Source organism: Chelon labrosus (assembly GCF_963514085.1).
Source record: "Chelon labrosus genome assembly, chromosome: 23".
In the NCBI taxonomy this organism is placed as follows: Eukaryota; Metazoa; Chordata; class Actinopteri; order Mugiliformes; family Mugilidae; genus Chelon; species Chelon labrosus.
The window spans coordinates 20,458,715-20,478,516 of NC_140356.1; the positions used below are offsets into that span (position 1 = coordinate 20,458,715).

Genomic DNA, 19,802 nt, shown 5'->3' on the forward strand with positions numbered 1-19,802 from the left:
TGAACCTGTGACTCTAATGTGACGTTTCTGCTGTGCACAGATAACCGTTAATGTTTGACCCGGTGACGGGTCGTCTTTTCCTGTTGTGTCCTACGTCGTTGGCACTAACCTCTGCAGCCTTTTTAGCCGATTCAGCAAGTTGAACCGAAAATTGTCAACTCTGAAGGAAAACAGGAAGTGATCTTCATCCAGTCATTGAAATCCAGCTAACAGTAGCTCTTCCTAGCCTTCCAGCTAATAGAAGCCCTTTTAGCTTCCTAGCTAATATTAGCTATTCCTACTACGATTTTTAAAAATGTTTAAAAACATTTATTTTAGATTGTTGCTCTCGACCCATTTTACTCTGCTGGGACAGTGAATGATGAACAGTAGTGTCGGTCAGTGTGAACTCTGTGACCAAACCACGCTGATGTTAAACTGGTCAGTTATTAACTGGTCTTCACGCATCAGTGGCCAAATAAGGTCAGAAGTCACAGAGCTCTTATTGTGAAAGAACCACACAGGAAGGCGGAGCGTCAACTTTGTAATAAATGACAGTTTATTATAAAGATTACAATCTGTTGCGTTGCAGAGCTCATCAGTTGTCATCGTGTGCTCTTTGATTTTTAGAAAAGGGAAGAAAAAACTACAAGTACACACAACGCCACTCACTCCAGAAGAAACTACAAACATACTGTAAAAAGAGGAAGCTAGAGAGGAGGAAGATGAGGAAGATGAGGAGGTGGAGGGTAACCATAAAACCATAAAGTTATCAGGAGGAGTATAGAATATGAGGAGGAGGAGGAGGAAGGTTTTCACGCGCAAGGTTAGAAAGCCGGGATTCTCAGCCAATCATCAGGAAGATGAGGATTGCTATTGTTACCCCCTCCGGTGGTGGCCATTTTGGCTCACTTTTCCATCCCTTTCTAAATTCATCCTGGTTCTTGGGTAACTCTCAAACTGAACCGCCATTTTGTTTCCATTTATCAGCCTCTGATTTGATTGGCCCAGACAAGTTTCTCTAAGTTTCCTACAAATGAAACGGAAACTGAAGCTTTGTGACGTCTTTCATTCTGAAAGCCAGAGCCCAAAACGTCCACCAACCACCAACTGTTGCTGCTAGGCAACGATTAGCATCTAGAAGCCACTGAGGCTATTGGTGCGTTCACACTAGCAGTGAGTGAGACAACTTCTAACACATTTTCAATATAAGCCAGAAATAGTACCTCTTCCAGGCTTCTTAGGCTCCCAGCTAATAGTAGCACTTCCTGGCTTTCCACCTAGTCGTAGCATCCCAGTTAATAGTAGCTCTTCCTATCTTGTTAGCTATTTAGTCTGAACCTGAACAATAAAACTGATGAGACGGAGACAAAATGGCTGAACTCTGTTGGAGCGTGTCTAAATAAATCAGGACCGTGGAACCAGGCTGAACTAGAGAACAAAACACGGGGCAGGGAAAGATAAAGAACCGACCTCACTTCATCACCGTGGCCTTCGCTGAAAATCTCTGGTTTCTGATTGGCTGAGAACTCCACAGGTGAATGACCTCACGTCAGGTGTATTAGAGACCTGAGGTCAGAGGTTCGTTGCTGATTCACATCCAACCTGATTTCACTTTCATTCTGATGACTCTGTACAGTAGACTATAGTCCAATATAATATATACTACATGGTTATACAGGATATGATGTGATGTTCTCTCAGTGTAAACAGCTGCACCGGTTTTTATTTACTCGTGGAAACAGTTTAAACCTTTTCTGACACCTGAACTTCTAACTATCAACGACCTACGTCAACTTTACGCAATGATTGGAAACCTACGACTGGTCGAATCTCACTGCAGTTTTTTAAGCCGTTAAAAATCAACATTGAGTCATTGACTTCAACTATGAACTGAAGCTGATATTGACAAATTGAAGAGGCCCAGTTTTAGAATGTGTTTTTTTAATCAAATCAAACTGAGCTAGCATAGCGTAGCCAAGTCTTAAAATTAGATCTGATAAAGGGTTGTAAAGGATTCAGGGTTGAGATGATTATGTTTTATTGATAAAGTGGCTGATCATTTAATTTACTAAAAAAATTAAATCTAGTTTAAAGTGTAGCTGTTTACAAAGTCTGAACATCACGTTTAGATCTGAAGACCTCAAACTACAGTCTACCAAAATATTACATTTTAATTATCTACTTTATTTTATATATTACACTATAGCTACATCATTCTATCATAATATATATTATATAGACTATACAGTCTACTGTAATGTGCTGTACATAGACTATACATTCTATACCTCTATATCTCTGTTACTTTTCCTATAAAAGAGCATCAACACTTTGGAAATGACTGCAGCTTCGGTAAAGTCGAATAAAAACCAGACAGACTCAGTCGATCTGTTGTTGTTGTTGAAACAGGCACTGAAACGTTGATTGTGCTTTACAGGGGAGAGACTGTATCAGGTCAGGTATTCTGTTTAAATTATTAAGATGAGGGGGAGTTGTAGAGATCCGACGGAAAGCAAATGTCTTAGAAAATAATCTAAAGCCGACTTCGGAGAGGTCGTGTTTACGTATCTGTTTATTGCGCAAATCTTAAAAGAAATAAAAATGTGTCGTTTTTTTTTTTTTTTTTTAGCAGCGGTTAGCTTCGTGATCTGTGTTTTTCACACAGCTAACGGTTTCACCCCTGCTTCTAGCATTTGAGCTAAGCTAGGCTAAACACTTCCTGGACAAAGCTCCAGAGAGTTGGCAGAAAAAGGCGGACTGTCTCTTTAAGAGTGGAGTGGGCGGAGTTTCAAGCATTAAAGTGCGTCAGCTAGCGGTAGCGCTTCACAAACTGAAAATTACACAGCTTCCTGTAGGTTTTGGCAACACATCAAACTAATTAGGTTAATTCTTATAGCATATGAACACTGTAAAATATAATTTAAATTTGTACAAAAAGGTTCTTTAATTCCTCCTATTTAGCATTTATTAGCAGAATATAAACATTTAATTAACGGCTTATAACGCCCTAAAAATTAATCTGTAGTGAAGACAATTTAAACAGAAAATAAATCCACAATTTTAATAATCAGTTAATTGTCTTGGAAAGTTTTAGGCAAAGTAACGATTTAACACCTAATTTATAAACCATTTATTACGTGTTTTATATATTAACGTTAAACACAAAATAGTCATGACAGTCCTGTAAATACGCTCCAGCTGTCTCTGGATGTTTCTGGTTATTAATTAAGCGGCGCTGCAATTTTTAAAAGATTTCAAATTCAGTTTCCAACTTGTGCCAAAAGTAAACACAGATGAATCCACGTTTAAATCTGATTGGAGGAAACTCCACATATGGCAGGGAGCAAATCCCTAATATGGCAGGGAGGAAACTCCATGTATGGCCTGTTCCTGTTACTGCACGTCTTTATGGCAGCCACATTCGACTGATTACTTGAGGAAACACAGGAAAGTTTAGGGGTTAAATTTCTGAATCTCAGGCGTCGGTGTGAGGAAGCGATAGGAGGGAGGAAGGAGGAAGGAATATTTCTGTACAGATGGCTTTAAACAGATAGCACCATGTACAGTAAGCCCTCGAGAAGCAGTTTAGAAACCAGAGAGGTTTACACTTGGAGCTCTGCTGCAGCTCTCCCTGAAACACACAGCACATCAGCACAAAGTCACACTCATTGACAAATCATCATGAATCCCGAGACGTCGCCGGAGCGACCTCGAAATTCAACTTCATTGTCAAATCATAAGGAACTCAAAATCATTTTCCAGACTATTATAAACTCTTACGTCATCACCACCACATTATTATTACTTGTTATTCATAAATTCTAAATGATCTGCGTCAAGATATGAAGTCAAAATTAACACAAATTCTTTGTGAATGATATTTGGGGAAAGAAAAAGAAAAGGAAAAAGAAAGGAAAGAGGCTAAGTTGTAAGATAAACGTCCTCAGCTGTCGTCTCCTGGTGTTAATGTAGAGATCCCAGTCAATCGTCTGGGGAAGCAGAATGGCACGAGGAGAAGAACCCGTCTCGTTTTGTTTGTGGTCAGATCAGCTCTTTGATCACTGCTAGCATCCAGCTAACGTATGCTAAGATAAAGTGTGGATAGTTTCAGCAGGATATCTAAGTATTTCTTGGTATTTTCAAATAATCCACATAGAAATACTCATCAAACAAACACCTGATACTTAATAATATGACAGTATTTGGAAAAAGCTAACAAGCTAGCTCAGCTACTTTAGCTACTTTAAGAGTTTTTACAACTTAGAGTTTTCTGTCGATTAATTGCGTAGCTAGTTAATTGTCTTAGAAACTTTCAGGTAATGGTTTACGTAAGTATTTGGTATAACTAACAAGCTAGCTCAGAACATTAACAGCTTTAACTTTAAGCTACAGCTACTGAAATTTTGCGCAATTTAGGAAAGATCCTTGAAGAAAGATTATGTTTTATTTAATGTTATTTTTCTTTGTGTCACTAAAAACATCTCAAGTAAACGTTTTTTGTTCACTAGTTTAACGTGGTTGTCTGTTTTTGGCATTGCAGAATTTAATATTCATGTTGGTCAGTCTCTTGTTTTCCTATGTTAAGAGACTAAGGTCATTTTTTGGTGCATTAACAAAGTCTAATGAGATATTAGTGGTCGACAACAACATAAAAGCTAAGAGGTGGACACAGAGGAAGATGCTATCAGTTGTTTAGCATTGATCAAAGAGCTGATGAGCCAAAATGTCTCAGCGATCACTCAGAGAGCCGAGCGTTGGCAAAGAGGTCTAAAGATTCAGTCACTGCTAAGATATTCTAGTCAAAGTTTTAACCTAGTGTCTGACCAGAGGTCAGGGGTCATGAGGTCACAGTTCAGGATGTCTAGAGGTGAGCAGTCGGAGGTGAGGGGTCAAGTGGAACCATCCAGCAGCTGTCTGAGCGCCCTCTCGATGTTGATACGGTGTCCCAGTCTGGTGACGCCCAGCTCCACATAGTCCTCCTTGGTGAGGGCGGGGAGGTGGGAGCCTTCGATCTCATGCTCCTGGAAGCGCTGGCGGTGTTCGGCCAGGCCCACGCTTTCCAGCCAGTCGCCCACGTCGTATTTATTCCACAGGTTGAGGGGCCGCTGCCTCCACGGCCGAAGGGCCAGCAGAGGCCCGCTAAGCACCGGGGAGGGGCATGGGGAGGCGTGTGGTGAGGGCGAAGGGGAACGGGATCGGGTTCGTGCGCTGGCGCTTCGCATCACAAACCGAACCTCCTTTGGTTCTGAGGGAAGGCTGAGACTGGACGACTTCAGGATGGTGAGACCCCGACCCGAGCTCAGGTCTGGTCGTTCAGGGGCGGGGGCGGGGGAGGAGGCGAGCCCTATCGACCTATCAGAGGGTGAGGGAGACGGGGAGGGGCTCCGGCGGGTGACCGGGTAGCGGCTTCCTGGTCGGACCGTGTAGCTGGCGCCGTATCCTCGCTGGGAGATGGTGTGAAGTTCACCGAGACTCGAGAACAACCTGCAACACATTAAACGCCGTTACCGACAACTGTTACCGACAGCCGTCACCATGACGATTAGTTTAACTAGTTTAAGTTACTGAATTAGTTAATGTGGCCTGTCGAGCTTTGTATTCTCACATGGTACCAAGGAAGTTATTAAACATCTGTTATAGTTAGCTAGCTAAGTAATGCTAAGCAGTGCTAAACTTCTCCCCACTGAGCCGCTAATTATTTGGACTGTTAAAGTGAATTTAGTCTGATTGTTGGTTGGTTGGTCAGAGTCTTGAAATCCTCAATGACTAAAGATAATCCACATTGTAGTGGCACATTTTATGCTACCTAGCGATATGCTAACTCCTACTGATGATTGGAAGCAATTTAGCTAAACCTAAATATGCTGTTTAATCTATGCCCTTCACTTCTGTTTTTTTTTGTGTGTGTGAAACATTGCAGTCCTTTTAAATATGTAAACAAAAGGGAAGCTGGGCAGGCCGGCCGTGGTTTGTTAACATCACAGAGCTATGAAAGATTATTCTTTTCAGACGAGGTGTTTAAACTTTTGTTCAGGAGACAGACGGGAGAGTACTTTCAGATTTTTTAGTAGTTAGTCATCTGCCAAGAAGGTGCACATTAGTTAGCCGTTAGCTTCAGTCATCTCTTATCGATAACAAGAAATGTTTACCAGAGATAAAAACCTACGATTTACTCTCTCCTCTGTCCACACATCTGGAACAACACAAACAACAGATTGTGTTACAACAACAGAAACTGTGGTAGGGCGACATCAGCGCTAAGGCTGCGGAGACTCTTTGACTACACGAATATGTTGATCTGTGTGAAACAGAGACCCTGATGATTGAGATGATGCTCGTTGTTGTAAATAATCTTATCCTGCAGAGACCAGTAGCTCACAACTGACAAGATAATGCTAAAGGTGATGCTAATGGCAGCGCTGCTTTCCAGCACTTTGTTTATATATATCATGTATATTACTGGCTGTACCTGGCCCCTCCCACTGGTGACCTCCGGCCAGGGTCGAGGGGACTTGGCTCCTCCCCCAGAGAGTGACTGTCTTTGTTGAGCAACTGCAGCCGATTGGCCAGATCCAGCCCGGACCCGGCCCGGCCGCTCAGCTCCAGTGCAGACGCAGATCGACTGGTCAGATCCACCGCCGAACCCGACCCCTGACCTCCCAGCGCCGCAGGACGGCCCCCCCCTTCCTCCGGACTGAGACCCCGCCGCTCCTCGTCCCCACCCCCCCACAGCTTTGACCTCCTCTGGAACAGATAGCGCGGCTGCCGTCCACCGCCGCTGGTGGGGGAGGAGCAGAGCGGAGATGAGGGGGAGGACGAGGACGCCGCTGAGGGGAGGAGCTCGCTGTCCGACGACTGTTTCAGGAGCGGGTCCCGGAGTGCCGAGCGCCCCCGGCCGATTGGTGAACGAAGGCGAGGCTTCAGCCCTGATGGGGAGGTGGCAGTGGATGACGGGGATGGGTGGGCAGCGGGTGGGGGGGAGGGGGAGGTTATAGCAGGAGGGGACGCCAGGGTGATGGAGGGAGGGAGCGAGCTGGGGGAGGAGCTATCATGGACCCGTTCATCAGCTCCTTCCTCCTCATCTCGTCTACTAAGAGAGTCGGGACCACTTTCTCCTCCCCCTCCCTCCCCACCTCGTCGTGGCAACAAGGTGAGGGAGGATGGGGGAGGAGGGGCAGGAGGGCTGGCAAAGGCAGGGGGAGGAGTCACCAGACCAATCCTGCGTAGCTCCTCCCTAGTTTCTTCATCGCTGGACGATAACAAGGCAGGTGGCAGTGTCACTGTATAAGCCCCGCCCTCCTCCTCAGAGCTGCCCACTGTGAGGCTTCTACGTCTGTCAATCAACGCATGGCTTTCATTGGCCAGCGGTGGCAAGGGGGAGGGTCTCCAGCGCTCAGGGGAGGGTCCTGCGGGGGATGTCACCCCTCCCTCTGTTTCTGGGCGCTCCACCTGTCCGTCTGGGAAAAGGGGCGGGGTTATGCGTTTATGCCTCAACTCGGGGCTCGTCTGGGGAGTGGTGCGCTTGGTTCGCTGCTCGGGGCTCGTCTGAGGAGTGGTGCGCTTGGATCGAGGCTCGGGGCTGCCCTGCGGGGTGGCGATGGGAGTGCGCTTGTGTCTGCCCTCGGGACTGGCGGACGGGGTGGGGATGGGCGTGGTGGAGGCGGAGACATGTTTAGTTCGAGGCTCGGGGCTCGGAGTGCGGGCGGTGAGCGCTCGTTCTCTTGCAGCAAGAGCCAGGGCGAGCGGCGAAGAAGGATCTGGAGACAGAAGAGACGTAAAGGTTTTAGAGTGAGTGGACGTTGTTGTTGGAGTACCTCAAGGCTTTGTCCTAGGTCCCTTAAGTACATAATTCTATCCTGCAGGGGGCAGTAATATGACCAGGAGCTTAAAAATGACCAAATGACAAAGAAAGAGAACAAACATGAGAACTTCCTGACCTAAAGGCTTCCCCGTCAGCGGGTGGAGGAAGGTATGAGGCGTCGGCGAAGGTGACAGGACCGGTGCCGGAGGTGGTAGCTCGCCGAGGTCGTCCATCGAATGGCTCTGAGTCAGGAGAGGAGGCGCCTGATTGTCTGACCCCGCCCCCTCCACAGACAGGAAGAGGGATGAGCGGCGGCCCTGAACCCGAGCTCGCTCTGAAAGGACCTGCTGCTGGTACAACTCCGCCCGGCTCGGGCTGCTGGGTCCTGATTGATCATGGTCTTTCATCCCAAGACCTAGAAGGAGCAAACAGATTATTATCATTGTAGCTTAGCATAAATTAGCATATTCTAGAAATCAGATGAGGATAATGACGCTAACCCTGCTCCTCAACAGGAAGCTGTTTCAACAGCGGTGACTTCCTCCTCTGCGGTTTGGTGGGTGGAGCCTGCTGTCCCACATTAGCATAAGGGTTTTCTATTGCTCGTCCCCGGCGGCGAGACAGTGGTGAGTGTCCGAGGGCGGGGCTAGTGCTGTGGAGAGACAGCGTGGAGGTGTGCGTGGCGGTGTGAAGCGTGTGCGTGGCCGTGTGAGTGGCAGTGTGCAGCGTGTGGGTGGCGGCGGGGGCGGCGGCGTGCACGTCCGGCTGCATCGGCGGAGGCGTGTCCTGCAGGATGATCATCGACCTCGCTTTCCGCTGTCGCTCTGCGTGGGCGTGGCTCCTCGCCGGCGAATCGGAGAGCTCCTGTAGCCTCGGCTCCGCCCCTGGCTTGAAGCTGGAGCGAGTGAGCCCATCACCTCGCGCCGGAGGAGGAGGGGGCAGGAAGGAGGGCGGTGGGCCGGAGTCTAGGAGGAAGAGCGAAGATGTGGAGGAGGAGGCGGAAGGAGGAGGGGGCGGGGCCATCTGAGGAGGCGGAGGGATGAAGCTGTCCGTCAGCGAGGAGCTCCGTGGAAACCGACTCTCGTTGATCAGAGCTGTGATCCTGTCGTCCTCTGGTGTGCCTGTCGTGGTAACCATGGAGACGTTAAAAGAAATACCCCAGTCAACACTGTACGGACCCGCCCCTTTTGTTTGTGTCTAAGTCTGCTCCTAATGAATATCATAAAAGACCTTGGCCATTAGCTAGCTTATATTTCTGCTAGCTAACTGTAGCAGTAGAGTTTCATTTGTGAATAATTGTTCATTCTAATCTTGACGGGCTGCAGTTTCTCACCGAAACTCTTGGTCCTGGACATTCCTCTGGGTAAAGGCATGGTGCTCTTCTCTGGAGCCGACGGAGGCACCAGACCTTGGCGCTCAAACAATGACTACAGACACAACAAACACAAAGTTTTAGCCACGTGACAAGCACGAATCATGTCGCTTTAGTCATCATACATTTAAAGGGTTCCCACGTCTGGGGCAAACGCAAAGATTGGTCTTTTGGAACGTTGGAGTACCTCAAGGCTCCGTCCTAGGTCCTAGTTCCTTTGGTCTTTGTTTTGAACAAAGCAGTTCGACCAATAATTTAGTCTTTTGTTTAGCAGTGACATATTATTCTGGTTCTTAAACTGTTAATTGTCTCATTCAGATCGTGATGTGATAATAGTCATCTCATTGTTCTTACATTAATCTCAGCCTGTGTGATCCGTCGGCTCGTCGGCCTCTGTTTGACCGTCGCTGCTCTGAAGTCGTCCGACGGTCGACCCCTCAGAACGACTTCCTGTTGACCTCCGGCCAACATCTCGTCCAGTTTCTCTGGAGACACAAAGAGCAACATGAACAAACTGTACGATAGTTAGTTTGGAAAAATTAAAACGATCACGACGACCAAGTCATTAAATAAAACCACGGCACAACATCAGTGAACAGGGCCGCAGCAGAAAAAGAACCAAAGAACTAAATCTGTTTATAGCTTTTTATTACTCTAAAAAGATTAACATTTCAAAGATGTCAGAAATATTAAAATCTGCATAACATTTTTATAATATGATTCAAACTGGGTGTATTGGTATTCTGGGCTTTTTATACTGTTTCCTACATGTATGTCTGAAAGTGCTGGTTGCGATGGAGATGTCAATTTCCCTGCGGGAACCTCCCAAAGGGATCAATAAAGTCGTCTATCTATCTATCTATCTATCTATCAAACTTTAAGACATATTCAGTGTATTTGTTGTCGTCAGCTACGGCCCTGGAGCTTCACGACATCCATCAAACACATTCGGTGCTTTCCCACCAAAAGAAAACAAGAAATTAAATCAGTTTTAGTTTTTTAGTTTAGTACTTTGTCATGAGTGAACATCTACAAACTACAACCTGAAACATGTCCTGTGTTATGGCCTCCACTTTTAAATACATAATCAGACCAGATGAAAGATGAACCAAGCTGGAATCCATGAGGATGGAGACGTTGGAGACGTGGAGACATCTTGGTCATCTTCTAAGACTCTACAGGAGGACATGGAGGAGGACATGGAGGAGGAGGACATGGAGGAGGAGGACATACTACTCATCCTTCTTCTTATCCTTTTCTTTCTTCTTCATCATCTTTTTCCACATTCTCTCTCTTCTTCAAATCTCTTCTTTTTCTTCTACTTCTCATTCTTCTCACCCTCCTCCTCCCACTTCTTTATCTTCTTCTCCTCCTTTCCTTTATCTTTCTTCTTCTCTTTCTCTGTATTCTCTCTCGTCTCCTCATCTCTTCTTCTCTTTTTCTTCTTCATCTCTTGTTTGAAAAGATGAACCAAGCTGGAATCCATGTGGACTGAGACGTTGGAGACGTGGCGACATCTTGGTCGTCTTCTAAGACATTCAGGACTGGAGGAGGACATGCTACTACTACTTCTACTTCTTCTCCTTTTCTTCCACGTCCTCCTTCTTTTCCTTCTTCTTCTGTTCTGTTTCCAGTAGATGTGATGCTCCTCTTCATCAGTCATTGATGTTTTGTATCTGATCACATCATTTGATCCGGTCTCCACAGAAACGGTTCATCTCTGATCTCCTCTAAACTTAATTCAGAACCCGGTGGAAATGCACCTCATGCCGTCACGACAACAGCAACGACAGCAACATCATCATCAACAACAACAACAACAACAACAACAACAACAACATGCCAGAAACACGCTCTGAGGACTCACCGAAGCGTCTCCTCCTGGCTGCAGACAGAACAAAGGTCAGCAACACAAACTCTACACTCTGACTCTACACTGTGTGTGTTTGTGTGTTTGTGTGTTTGTGGGTGTGTTTGTTTTACCGATGTCCTCCAGGTCAGCCGTCATGGACTTGGACCGGAGTGTCAGCGAGGTGCTGGGGGCTCGTTTTGGAGGGGGCGGAGCTACAAGGTAAGAGTCAGGAGCCAATCAGATCACAGTTGTACAGCGTTGAATGAGTTTGAATCACATGTCAATCAACTGGATCAGTCACTCCCATTGGTCGAGATTAGATCAACTTCACCTCTGCTGTATATATATATAAATATATAAATATATATAAAACTGGAAACAAACAGCTGCTCCTTGGTGTGAATGAATGAATGAATGAATGAATGAATGAGACAGGAGGCAGGTGTGCGGCCGTACCTTTCTTTCTGATAAGGTTGGATTCAGATTTCCTGGACACTGACACGACTTTCATCAGCAGACGACTTCCTCCCTGTCGGATCAGGGAGACGACCTGGCGGTGACCCACCTTCACCACGTCGGCCCCGTTCACCTGGAGGACAGGTGCTGTTAGCTACTTAATGCTAAAGTACATTTAAAAGGCATTGCTAATGGTGATGCTAATGGCTAGCATGGCAGCGCCGTGCTAACCTATTGACCTAGGTTGGTGATATAGGTAAGTTTCCATCAACGTTCTGCTCGATCTTTAGCAGTGGTTAGCATCACAGCATGAAGGTTGCGCTATCAGCTCCCACCAACTGTGTGAGTTGCTGTGATGTGATTGGCTGATTAGTTATTCGCCTTAACAGTTGAACAGGTGTTCCCAATGAGCTGAGCGTAGTTGAGGTGTTTTTGTGGATTGTTACCTCTATGAGGAAGTCTCCAGTCCTTAGCCCCGCCCTCCAGGCCACGCCCCCTTGGTCTACGGACTCCAGGTACTGCAGGGCGGGAAACGCCGGTGTCGGGGCAAACTCCTCAATCGGTGTCTCGGCTGAAAAAACAGAATAGAAGGAGCTGAACTCTTTCTATCGATCAGAGATGAGTTTTTAAATTGTCAGTGTAACATAATCTCTTGTGAGGATGAAATGATGAGGACGTGTAGGTGTTACGTAACGCCACTCCTCCATCCATCCCTCCATCTCTACCTTTAGCTCCTCTGAGGACGAAGCCGAATCCTTCGCTCTCTCTCTTCTGCAGCACCGCCGTCTTCTCCTCGATCACGTAGTCGCTGAAACACAAAGAAAATGGAGCTGTGATAAGCTGGGAGCTGGTCATAATGTTATGGCAGATTGGTATCTAGAGGTTAATGAGGTTTTGGATTTCTCCAATGTGCAGCCATAAAAGCCCATTCTAATTTTAATTCTGAACATTTTTCAAATAGATTTTTATCTTTTAAAGTAATTTTTTTTATATTCTGAGACTAAATAATATAAATTTGTGAATTTAATGTTCTAATTCAAATGAATAATAGTGGAAGGCCAATATTTTGCCACATATGTTGTGATTATAATATGTTCTGACTTATTTTTGCGTCAGTTTTTATATTACGTTACACACCGGTCCTGAAAAAGCCAAAATGAAAACATGAATAAGAAATAACGAGAAGCTGAAGAGCTACGAGAAAAACTAAATAACAAACTAAACATAATGTACAGCATCAGGACGTCTGCAGACTTCTGGAAATCACATTTAATATATATATATATATATATATATATATATATATATATATATATATATATTTATTTATTTATTTTTTTAGGAATAAAGACATTTTTAAATCAAAAATTACAGATTTACTTCTAATCTTAAATGGAAAATGTGTCAGTATATGAATATTTTAATATTTTAATAACACATTTAGAGCTGCAGTGACCGTGTGTTACCTGTAGGAGGTGTAGTTGTCATATGATCCTACAGTGTAGTGTCTGAACAGCCTCTTGGTGCGATCCTCTCTGGTCTCTGTAACAAACACACGTCAAATTTAAATACAGTGACGCTTAAACGTTTTAGCGTCCTTTAGATTTCTGCATTTTATTAGCGTCACCATTAAAAATCAAAGGAAGCAGACAGATCAGCGGTTACCGTTTAGGTTGCTGTTATTGCTGCACAAGGAGGTCACAGCAGATACCAGAAACAAGGCTTCACTTACTTTTACAGCTCAATGATATGTAATATTGGCTAATTTTCCTGAATAAACACACAAGTATAATATTCCTGTTTCATGTGTTTGATTGAGTTCTCTTTCGTCTACTTTTAGGACTTTTCAAACAGCATCTTATGTACATGTATGTCAAATAATTCATTACTGATGTTAAAAATGCTGCTCTTCATATTTACCCAGTCTCGGGTCGTATTGTCTCATCTGGACTTCTTCTACACAGTCGGCAGGAAACCAGCCGGTTCTGCCTTTAACGCTTCCTTCCCAGAATCCTCCTTCACCGATGGACAGGACTGCAGACACAACGATCATTATGACCACAGACATGTATGTAGCTGGGTGTTTCTATCACAGCAGGAGTCTCCTCTGTCTGACCTTTAACCCTCTCTCCTCGATGCAGCTGGATCTCTCCGGGCCCCTGGGGAACGTGGGACCGGGTGGCGATGAAGGTGCGTCCCGGCACGGCGCTGTACAGCCTCCTCTTCCTCATCTGAGGGGTTGGTGGTGGCGAGGAGGGAGGGCTGTTCTCCATGTGGCCGCCGCCGCCGCCACCACCGCTCGGGCTGCAGACGATAAGAGTCGGACTCTGCTTTAACTTTAACTGAAACTGTTTCTACACAACATTTCCTCCGGTCGCCATCTTGGCTTTCTGAACTTGTTTTGACCGATCAGCTGTGACGACGTTCAGATGTCTCTTCTGAGGTGAAAAGTTATTTGGAGACTTTAGCTTCAGCAACTGTCTGACGCCATGAAGTTCTACAATTAGCTGAGATAAGAGCTAATGTTACTGCGCAAGCTAGCCTTAGCTTGGAGCTAGTTTTAAGTAGAAAACTGAGATAAGTGTTAATGTCATTTGTGTTAACTGTTGTAATTTAAACCAACTTTAACCTAAAGCTAGGGCTAAGTAGTTAACTAAGGCTAGCTTAGTACTGATGTTCCTGTAGCTTCAGTTAAAGTCAAGCTAGCTGCTGTAAAACCTTCTTCCAGTAAAATCCATCCACAAATTAAACAGTTTGTCTCTAATGGACGCCCCACACTCTGGTTGCCTAGGTAACCATCTCGTTCATCTTTGTGTAACCGGCAGTGAACGGACGGAGCTAGCTCTTCTTCTACTTGAAAAGAAAATACCATCAACAACGCCATTATAGTTACGCACCCATTTTATTTAGCCTGTACGTCATCAAATTCCACCGTTGTGCACATTATAGAACCCATAAAAATATGGACACATGTAACTCCCCAGGGACAACGAGTCTCAGAGGTGTGTTGCTGTAAAAGTCTCGGTGGCTAGAAAATACTGGCTAAAACTAAAACCTCAATATTTGACCTGTGACCTCTACAATGGCTCTAACGTTGAACTCTGATGTTTATCTGGTTCTATAGATTACCTGAGGCGTCGGGTGTGTCGTCGAAGTGAGTGTGTGTGCGTGTCGTGGTGCGTCTCCAGGCTCTGGAGGGAGGGGCCAGGCGAGGAGGCGGGGCTTTCCAGAGCATTGTCGCTGGCCGAGCGAATCAGGGAGCGAGGAGACGAGAGGCCGTTTCCCGCCGGCGTCCTGATCAGGCCGGCCCGGCGGCGCTTGGTGTAGGAGGGAGTTTCTCTGAAGGGAACTACTTGGACGCACAAATAGACATAACGTAAACACCCGGTTACCGCGACGACGAGCGCGACGCACCCCTGTTAAATGTGTTTAAACTCACCGACGTCAGAGGTTTTGTGGATCTTGATGATTTCTGCGAGATCAAAATTCCCAGCAATGATCGCCACCTACACACAGACAACATTAGCTTTCCACCTGATACTGGTACTTACTTCTGTTTGTCAACTCTCCTACGAAATCAGAATGAATCATTTACACAACCGCTGAAAGGTTTTTCACAAAAGTCTTGAAAGTAGATAAAGAGAACCCGACCAAACAAATGAAACAGAAATATTATACTTTTGTGTTTGATTATTTGGAAAAATGAGCCAATATTACATATCATTGAGCTGTAAAACAGATATGTAATATTGGCTCAGTTTCCTGAATAAACCGACACTCAGGTATGATGTTCCTGTTCTATGTGTTTCTACTTTCAGGTCCTGTGTGACTCATTTTTATGAAGAAATGTAAAAAATTCTGAAAGATGCAAAAACATTTAAAGGGCTATAAACATTTCGAGAACTGCTGAATGATTTTCAAAATAAAAGTCTGTCCATTTCTCCAATTGAATCATCAGAAAAAAAAAGATGCGTTTGAATTCATCTCCTTCTTTAGTTAAAAAAATCAAAGCTAAGAGAATACTAGGAGACGAACTACGGCTCCCAGGATGCATTAGGGCCTGAAGTATCCAATTACTACACCTCTTGTCATTTTACCTGAAAGGCCGTCTGGTTGTTGTAGTTCTTGATGTCCTTGTTGGCTCCTCTGAACAGCAGCACTCGGGCGCAGCTGTCCTGAGAAACCAAACATTTTTTTATTTGACGTGTCAGCGGCGACACGCTACAGATGGACACGCTACAGACGGTATGTCGCTAACACGACTCATACGTGTGTGTATGTGTTTGTGTTACCTGGTTGTAAAGCGCGCAGAGGTGCAGTGCAGTGTTTCCCGATGCATTCTGGGAACTCATGTCAGCGCCGTAGAACAGCAGGTGCTCCAAGTGCTGCACGTTGCCATAGCGACACGCCTGAATTCACACACACACACACACATAAAATCATAATTGTACAGAACCTGAACATGTGATCAATGCAGGTAATTCAACCCAGTGCGTGTGTGTGTGTTCTTATTTATATGTAATTGCGGGGACCAAACTCCTGCAGGATTGCTAACGTTGTGGGGACTTTTTTAAATTTTTAAATTTTTTTATTTTGTGTGCAAACTGTTTTAAGGGTTAAAACCTGTAGAGACCTGGTGTTGGTTCAGAGGTTATGGTAAAGGTGAAGGTGCTAGGGAATGCGTTATGTCAACGGAAGGGCCTCACAAAGACAGAAACACGAGTTTGTGTGTGTGTGAGTGTAGTGTGTGAGTCACCTGGTGGATTTCCTGCCACCCGTTCTCATCAGTCATCCCTGTAACCATGACAACGAGAACTCTTTCAGCGCCGGGCAGAATAAATGAACATCACACGACGACGCAACATGTGGATCAGAGTTAACTTCATTAACAGAGACGATGACGAAAATATGACAAACGTCTGATGATGAAACTATGACGAGACGAGACTAAATGTTAGTTGATGTTGTTGTTTAAATATCAGACATTCAAAATGTGCATCCCTGTGATGTGACTGGATAAGGGGCGTTTGTCAAAACTAGCTAGCTGCTACAAACCCCGTGGCTAGCCCTGATATTGATGCAGCCTCCATCACGGTCACTAAGCTAACTATGAAGTTAAATAAGTCACATCTAAGTACTTTACAACTTGCTGTTTTGCACTACATGGAGTTATTGCCTTCTTCTACAGTGTACAGTAGAGTGGATAATGGATTAGCATTTAGCTAAAACTGTCCTTAAATGTAGTTCCTGGAATGAATCCTTCCTTTTTTATCTGTAATGTCTGATCCAACCTTATAAATGATCAAGGACAGCACAGCAGGCTGATATCAAACTTTGGAAAGGGATATGTAAAAAGAGAGAAACACTCTGATCAATGTTTAATCTATGGACAACGTATAAAATTAATGTAAATGTAATAATTAAAAGTTGACTTTTTATCAACTAAAATTATGAAAGATAAAAGTGCGTAAATCACAAATGACCAATGAAACACTGATCTGGATGAGACATCGGATTTGTCTCTCTTTCAACCATCTTTTCCTACCGATGGAGGCGTGGTCCTGCAGCAGCAGCTCACAGCAGTAGGGGGCGCCGCCCACCATGGCCGAGTGGTAGAGTGGAGTGAGGCCTCTGCTGTCCTTGTAGTCCGGGGACGCTCCAAGGTCGAGCAGAGTCTGAGGACACGATTCAAGAGTGTGTAAGATGAAACAAAAGGGAAGAAATACCTCTGCATGCAATCGGAAAGTCCTTCAACCAATCAGAGCCATTTAAACTAATTCAGCTCCGTTGTGCTCAGATTTTTTCATTAACATCACCGTACACCACAATAATAACACCTGTAACCATGGTAACCACACTCAAAGATGGAGTGATTAGAAGACATTTTGCATTTTTTGCATTTTTGCTGGACTAAAATGTTGGACTAAAACTAAACGTGAGTCGCTAACATGGACCCAGAGTGCAGTGGCGTTGGCTCACCGTGAGGGCGGCGCTGTTCCTGCAGAGGACGGCCCGGTGCAGCGCCGTGATGCCGTCTCTGGTCCTGAAGTCCAGGTGAGCTCCTCCACTGCGAAGAACCTTGATGAGCTCACAGCTCTCCTCCAGCTGCACCGCCAGAGTCAGAGGACACTCTGGGAAATGACAGATTAAAATTAGATTAAGTCCTGCATTTTACTCAGACTGATTGACTTTTTTATTATATTATTCTCACCTCCGCTGTCGGAGTCGTGGAAGTTGGGATCCAGGCCTTTCTCCAACCATTTGGAAACCTTCTCCACGTTCTTCTGATGTACATGTTCCATGAAGCGCTTCAGATTGGCCTGAAATAAAATAAAATAAAACTTCTTTTATTGTTCTCTTTACCAAATTAATCCTCCTTCATGACTGTTCTAATGTTAATGTTATAACAGATGATAACAGTGTGAGAAAGGTGGTAATTCAACTGGATGATCATTTTGTGTTTCTGGTATTTAGCCTAGTCCACTGACCGGAGCAGGACTGTTAAATTAAATGCATTCATGAGTGTACCTAATGAACTGGCCAGCTCTTTTTGTTCTATTATTTGAACATGTTAACAACACTGTAGTAAAGGATATAATTGTGACTGTGGTGATAATAAACTTCCTCATATCCTGCCAATAGAAATGTAATTAACATTGAGATGTTTATGTTTTAGTAATTCAGTGCATCCAACATGTTAGCAATCAACTGTTAGCATTTAGCACCGCGTTTCATGTATATTTTTTTTGTTCATGAATTTGTTGACATTTATTGACAGCTGTACTTTAAACACCATAGAATTATAATTAATCAATTAACGTATTGCAATTTCCCCATTGCGGGACTAATAAAGGTTTTCTCAACGTTACCTGGACCATGTACGAGACTGTACGCAGGCATACGGGGACAGTGGATATAAGAAGCCCCTGGACTATTAATACTGTAATTTTAGAAAGACCTGTAATCCTCTGGGGTTTTACCTTTGTGTGCAGCTTTGCCAGCTGTTTGTCGTCCACGTAGCTTTGAGTGTAAACTCTCCTCTTATAACGAAACTGTACAAAAAGAGACAGAAAGTTAGTTTTTAATGAACTGAAGCTAAAAGTTGTTCAGACTGAGGTTTGAGTTAATAATAAAAACACAACGCCCTCTGCTGCCAAATCATATGAGACAAATATGTGAAACTGGAGGAAAAGTGAATGAATGTAAATTCAAATATCCTTAAACCATTTAGTTTTATTTTGAAGTGCACCATACGTACACTAAATTAAAGTCTAGTTTTAGTTTGTGTCAATATACGTCAATAAAACATTTCATTAAATAGTTCTAGTTGTACATCCATTTCATTCATTTATCCTCAACCCTCCATTTACATTTTCACAGTCCACATGTTGTTGAGCAAACAGGTTCCTTCTTTACAGAGGTTTACGTCTTATTAATAATAAAACTGAAGATAGTAGAATTAAGTGGGAATGGACCGAAAACCTTAAAACCTCTCTGCACGAAATAAATGTATAATTTTCTGAGAGAAATCTACAAGACCAAACATGTAATCTTATTATTTATTTATTTATTCTATATTTTTGTGGTTAAACTCAAAAAACAAACAAAATCCTGCTGCTAAAAATTCTAGCTATAGCTCCACATGTGTATTAATCTGCATCTGAAAATAGTCCCCAGAAAATGCACAACTTCTTCCTCTTTTGTAAAAACTGAAAGAGGTGTGTTTTTCTCAGATTTATGGTTTTTGTGAGACTTGATGTCCCCAGCTTAGTCTGTTAACACGCTGCTCTCCATGGGACGTTTACCTCCAGGTATGGGATGGGAGTAATGGGGGGGAGAGGATACTCCTTCAGCAGGCGCTCCTCGTCCAGAAACTTTCCGGCTCGGCCGTTGAACGCCGGCTGGAAGAGACCATAGTTCAAAACATCCGACAGAGACTGAGTCAACGTCACCAGAACCCTCTGCTTACTGGTCCAAACTGGTAACTCTGGGTCCAACCGCAAACACTTCTGAGAGAGCCGGAGCCAGAGGGACAGACAGATGGACAGAGACAGAGACAGGGACAGACACAGACAGACAGGTTTGTGCTGTGTCTCATATCGATGTCCATCCTGCACATGTACCATGCAGCGTTTTCTGGGTGTGCTTGTTACCGTCTGCTGCAGGTCCGGGATGCCGATGCGGACAACGATGCTGTTTCCAGGGGGCGTGTCATCCACGTCGTCGTCCCTGGCAACAGCAGAGCCTGTCGGGTTGCCGTTAGTAACCGCCTGTTGCCGCGGGCGATCATGTTTGGTGTCAGCAGCCGGACTCAAAGGCATGTGGCTAGAAAACAAATA

General features: G+C 44.6%; 1 protein-coding gene across 1 annotated transcript; it reads right to left on the reverse strand.

Moving 5' to 3' along the window:
• Positions 1-3,173: 3,173 nt before the first annotated feature.
• On the reverse strand, positions 3,174-19,784 carry shank3b (SH3 and multiple ankyrin repeat domains 3b; the record flags this gene model as incomplete). Its single annotated transcript, XM_084573008.1, has 26 exons — positions 3,174-5,466; positions 6,149-6,175; positions 6,452-7,739; positions 7,920-8,198; positions 8,284-8,904; positions 9,117-9,210; positions 9,510-9,640; positions 11,023-11,040; positions 11,139-11,219; positions 11,464-11,596; positions 11,910-12,034; positions 12,189-12,271; positions 12,930-13,005; positions 13,384-13,497; positions 13,580-13,767; positions 14,593-14,815; positions 14,903-14,969; positions 15,561-15,638; positions 15,756-15,872; positions 16,220-16,257; positions 17,009-17,138; positions 17,443-17,594; positions 17,675-17,783; positions 18,444-18,515; positions 19,269-19,472; positions 19,617-19,784. The coding sequence occupies 26 exons, from the start codon at positions 19,782-19,784 to the stop codon at positions 4,872-4,874; spliced, it is 5,211 nt and encodes a 1,736-aa protein (XP_084429134.1). The 3' UTR covers positions 3,174-4,871.
• Positions 19,785-19,802: the final 18 nt, after the last annotated feature.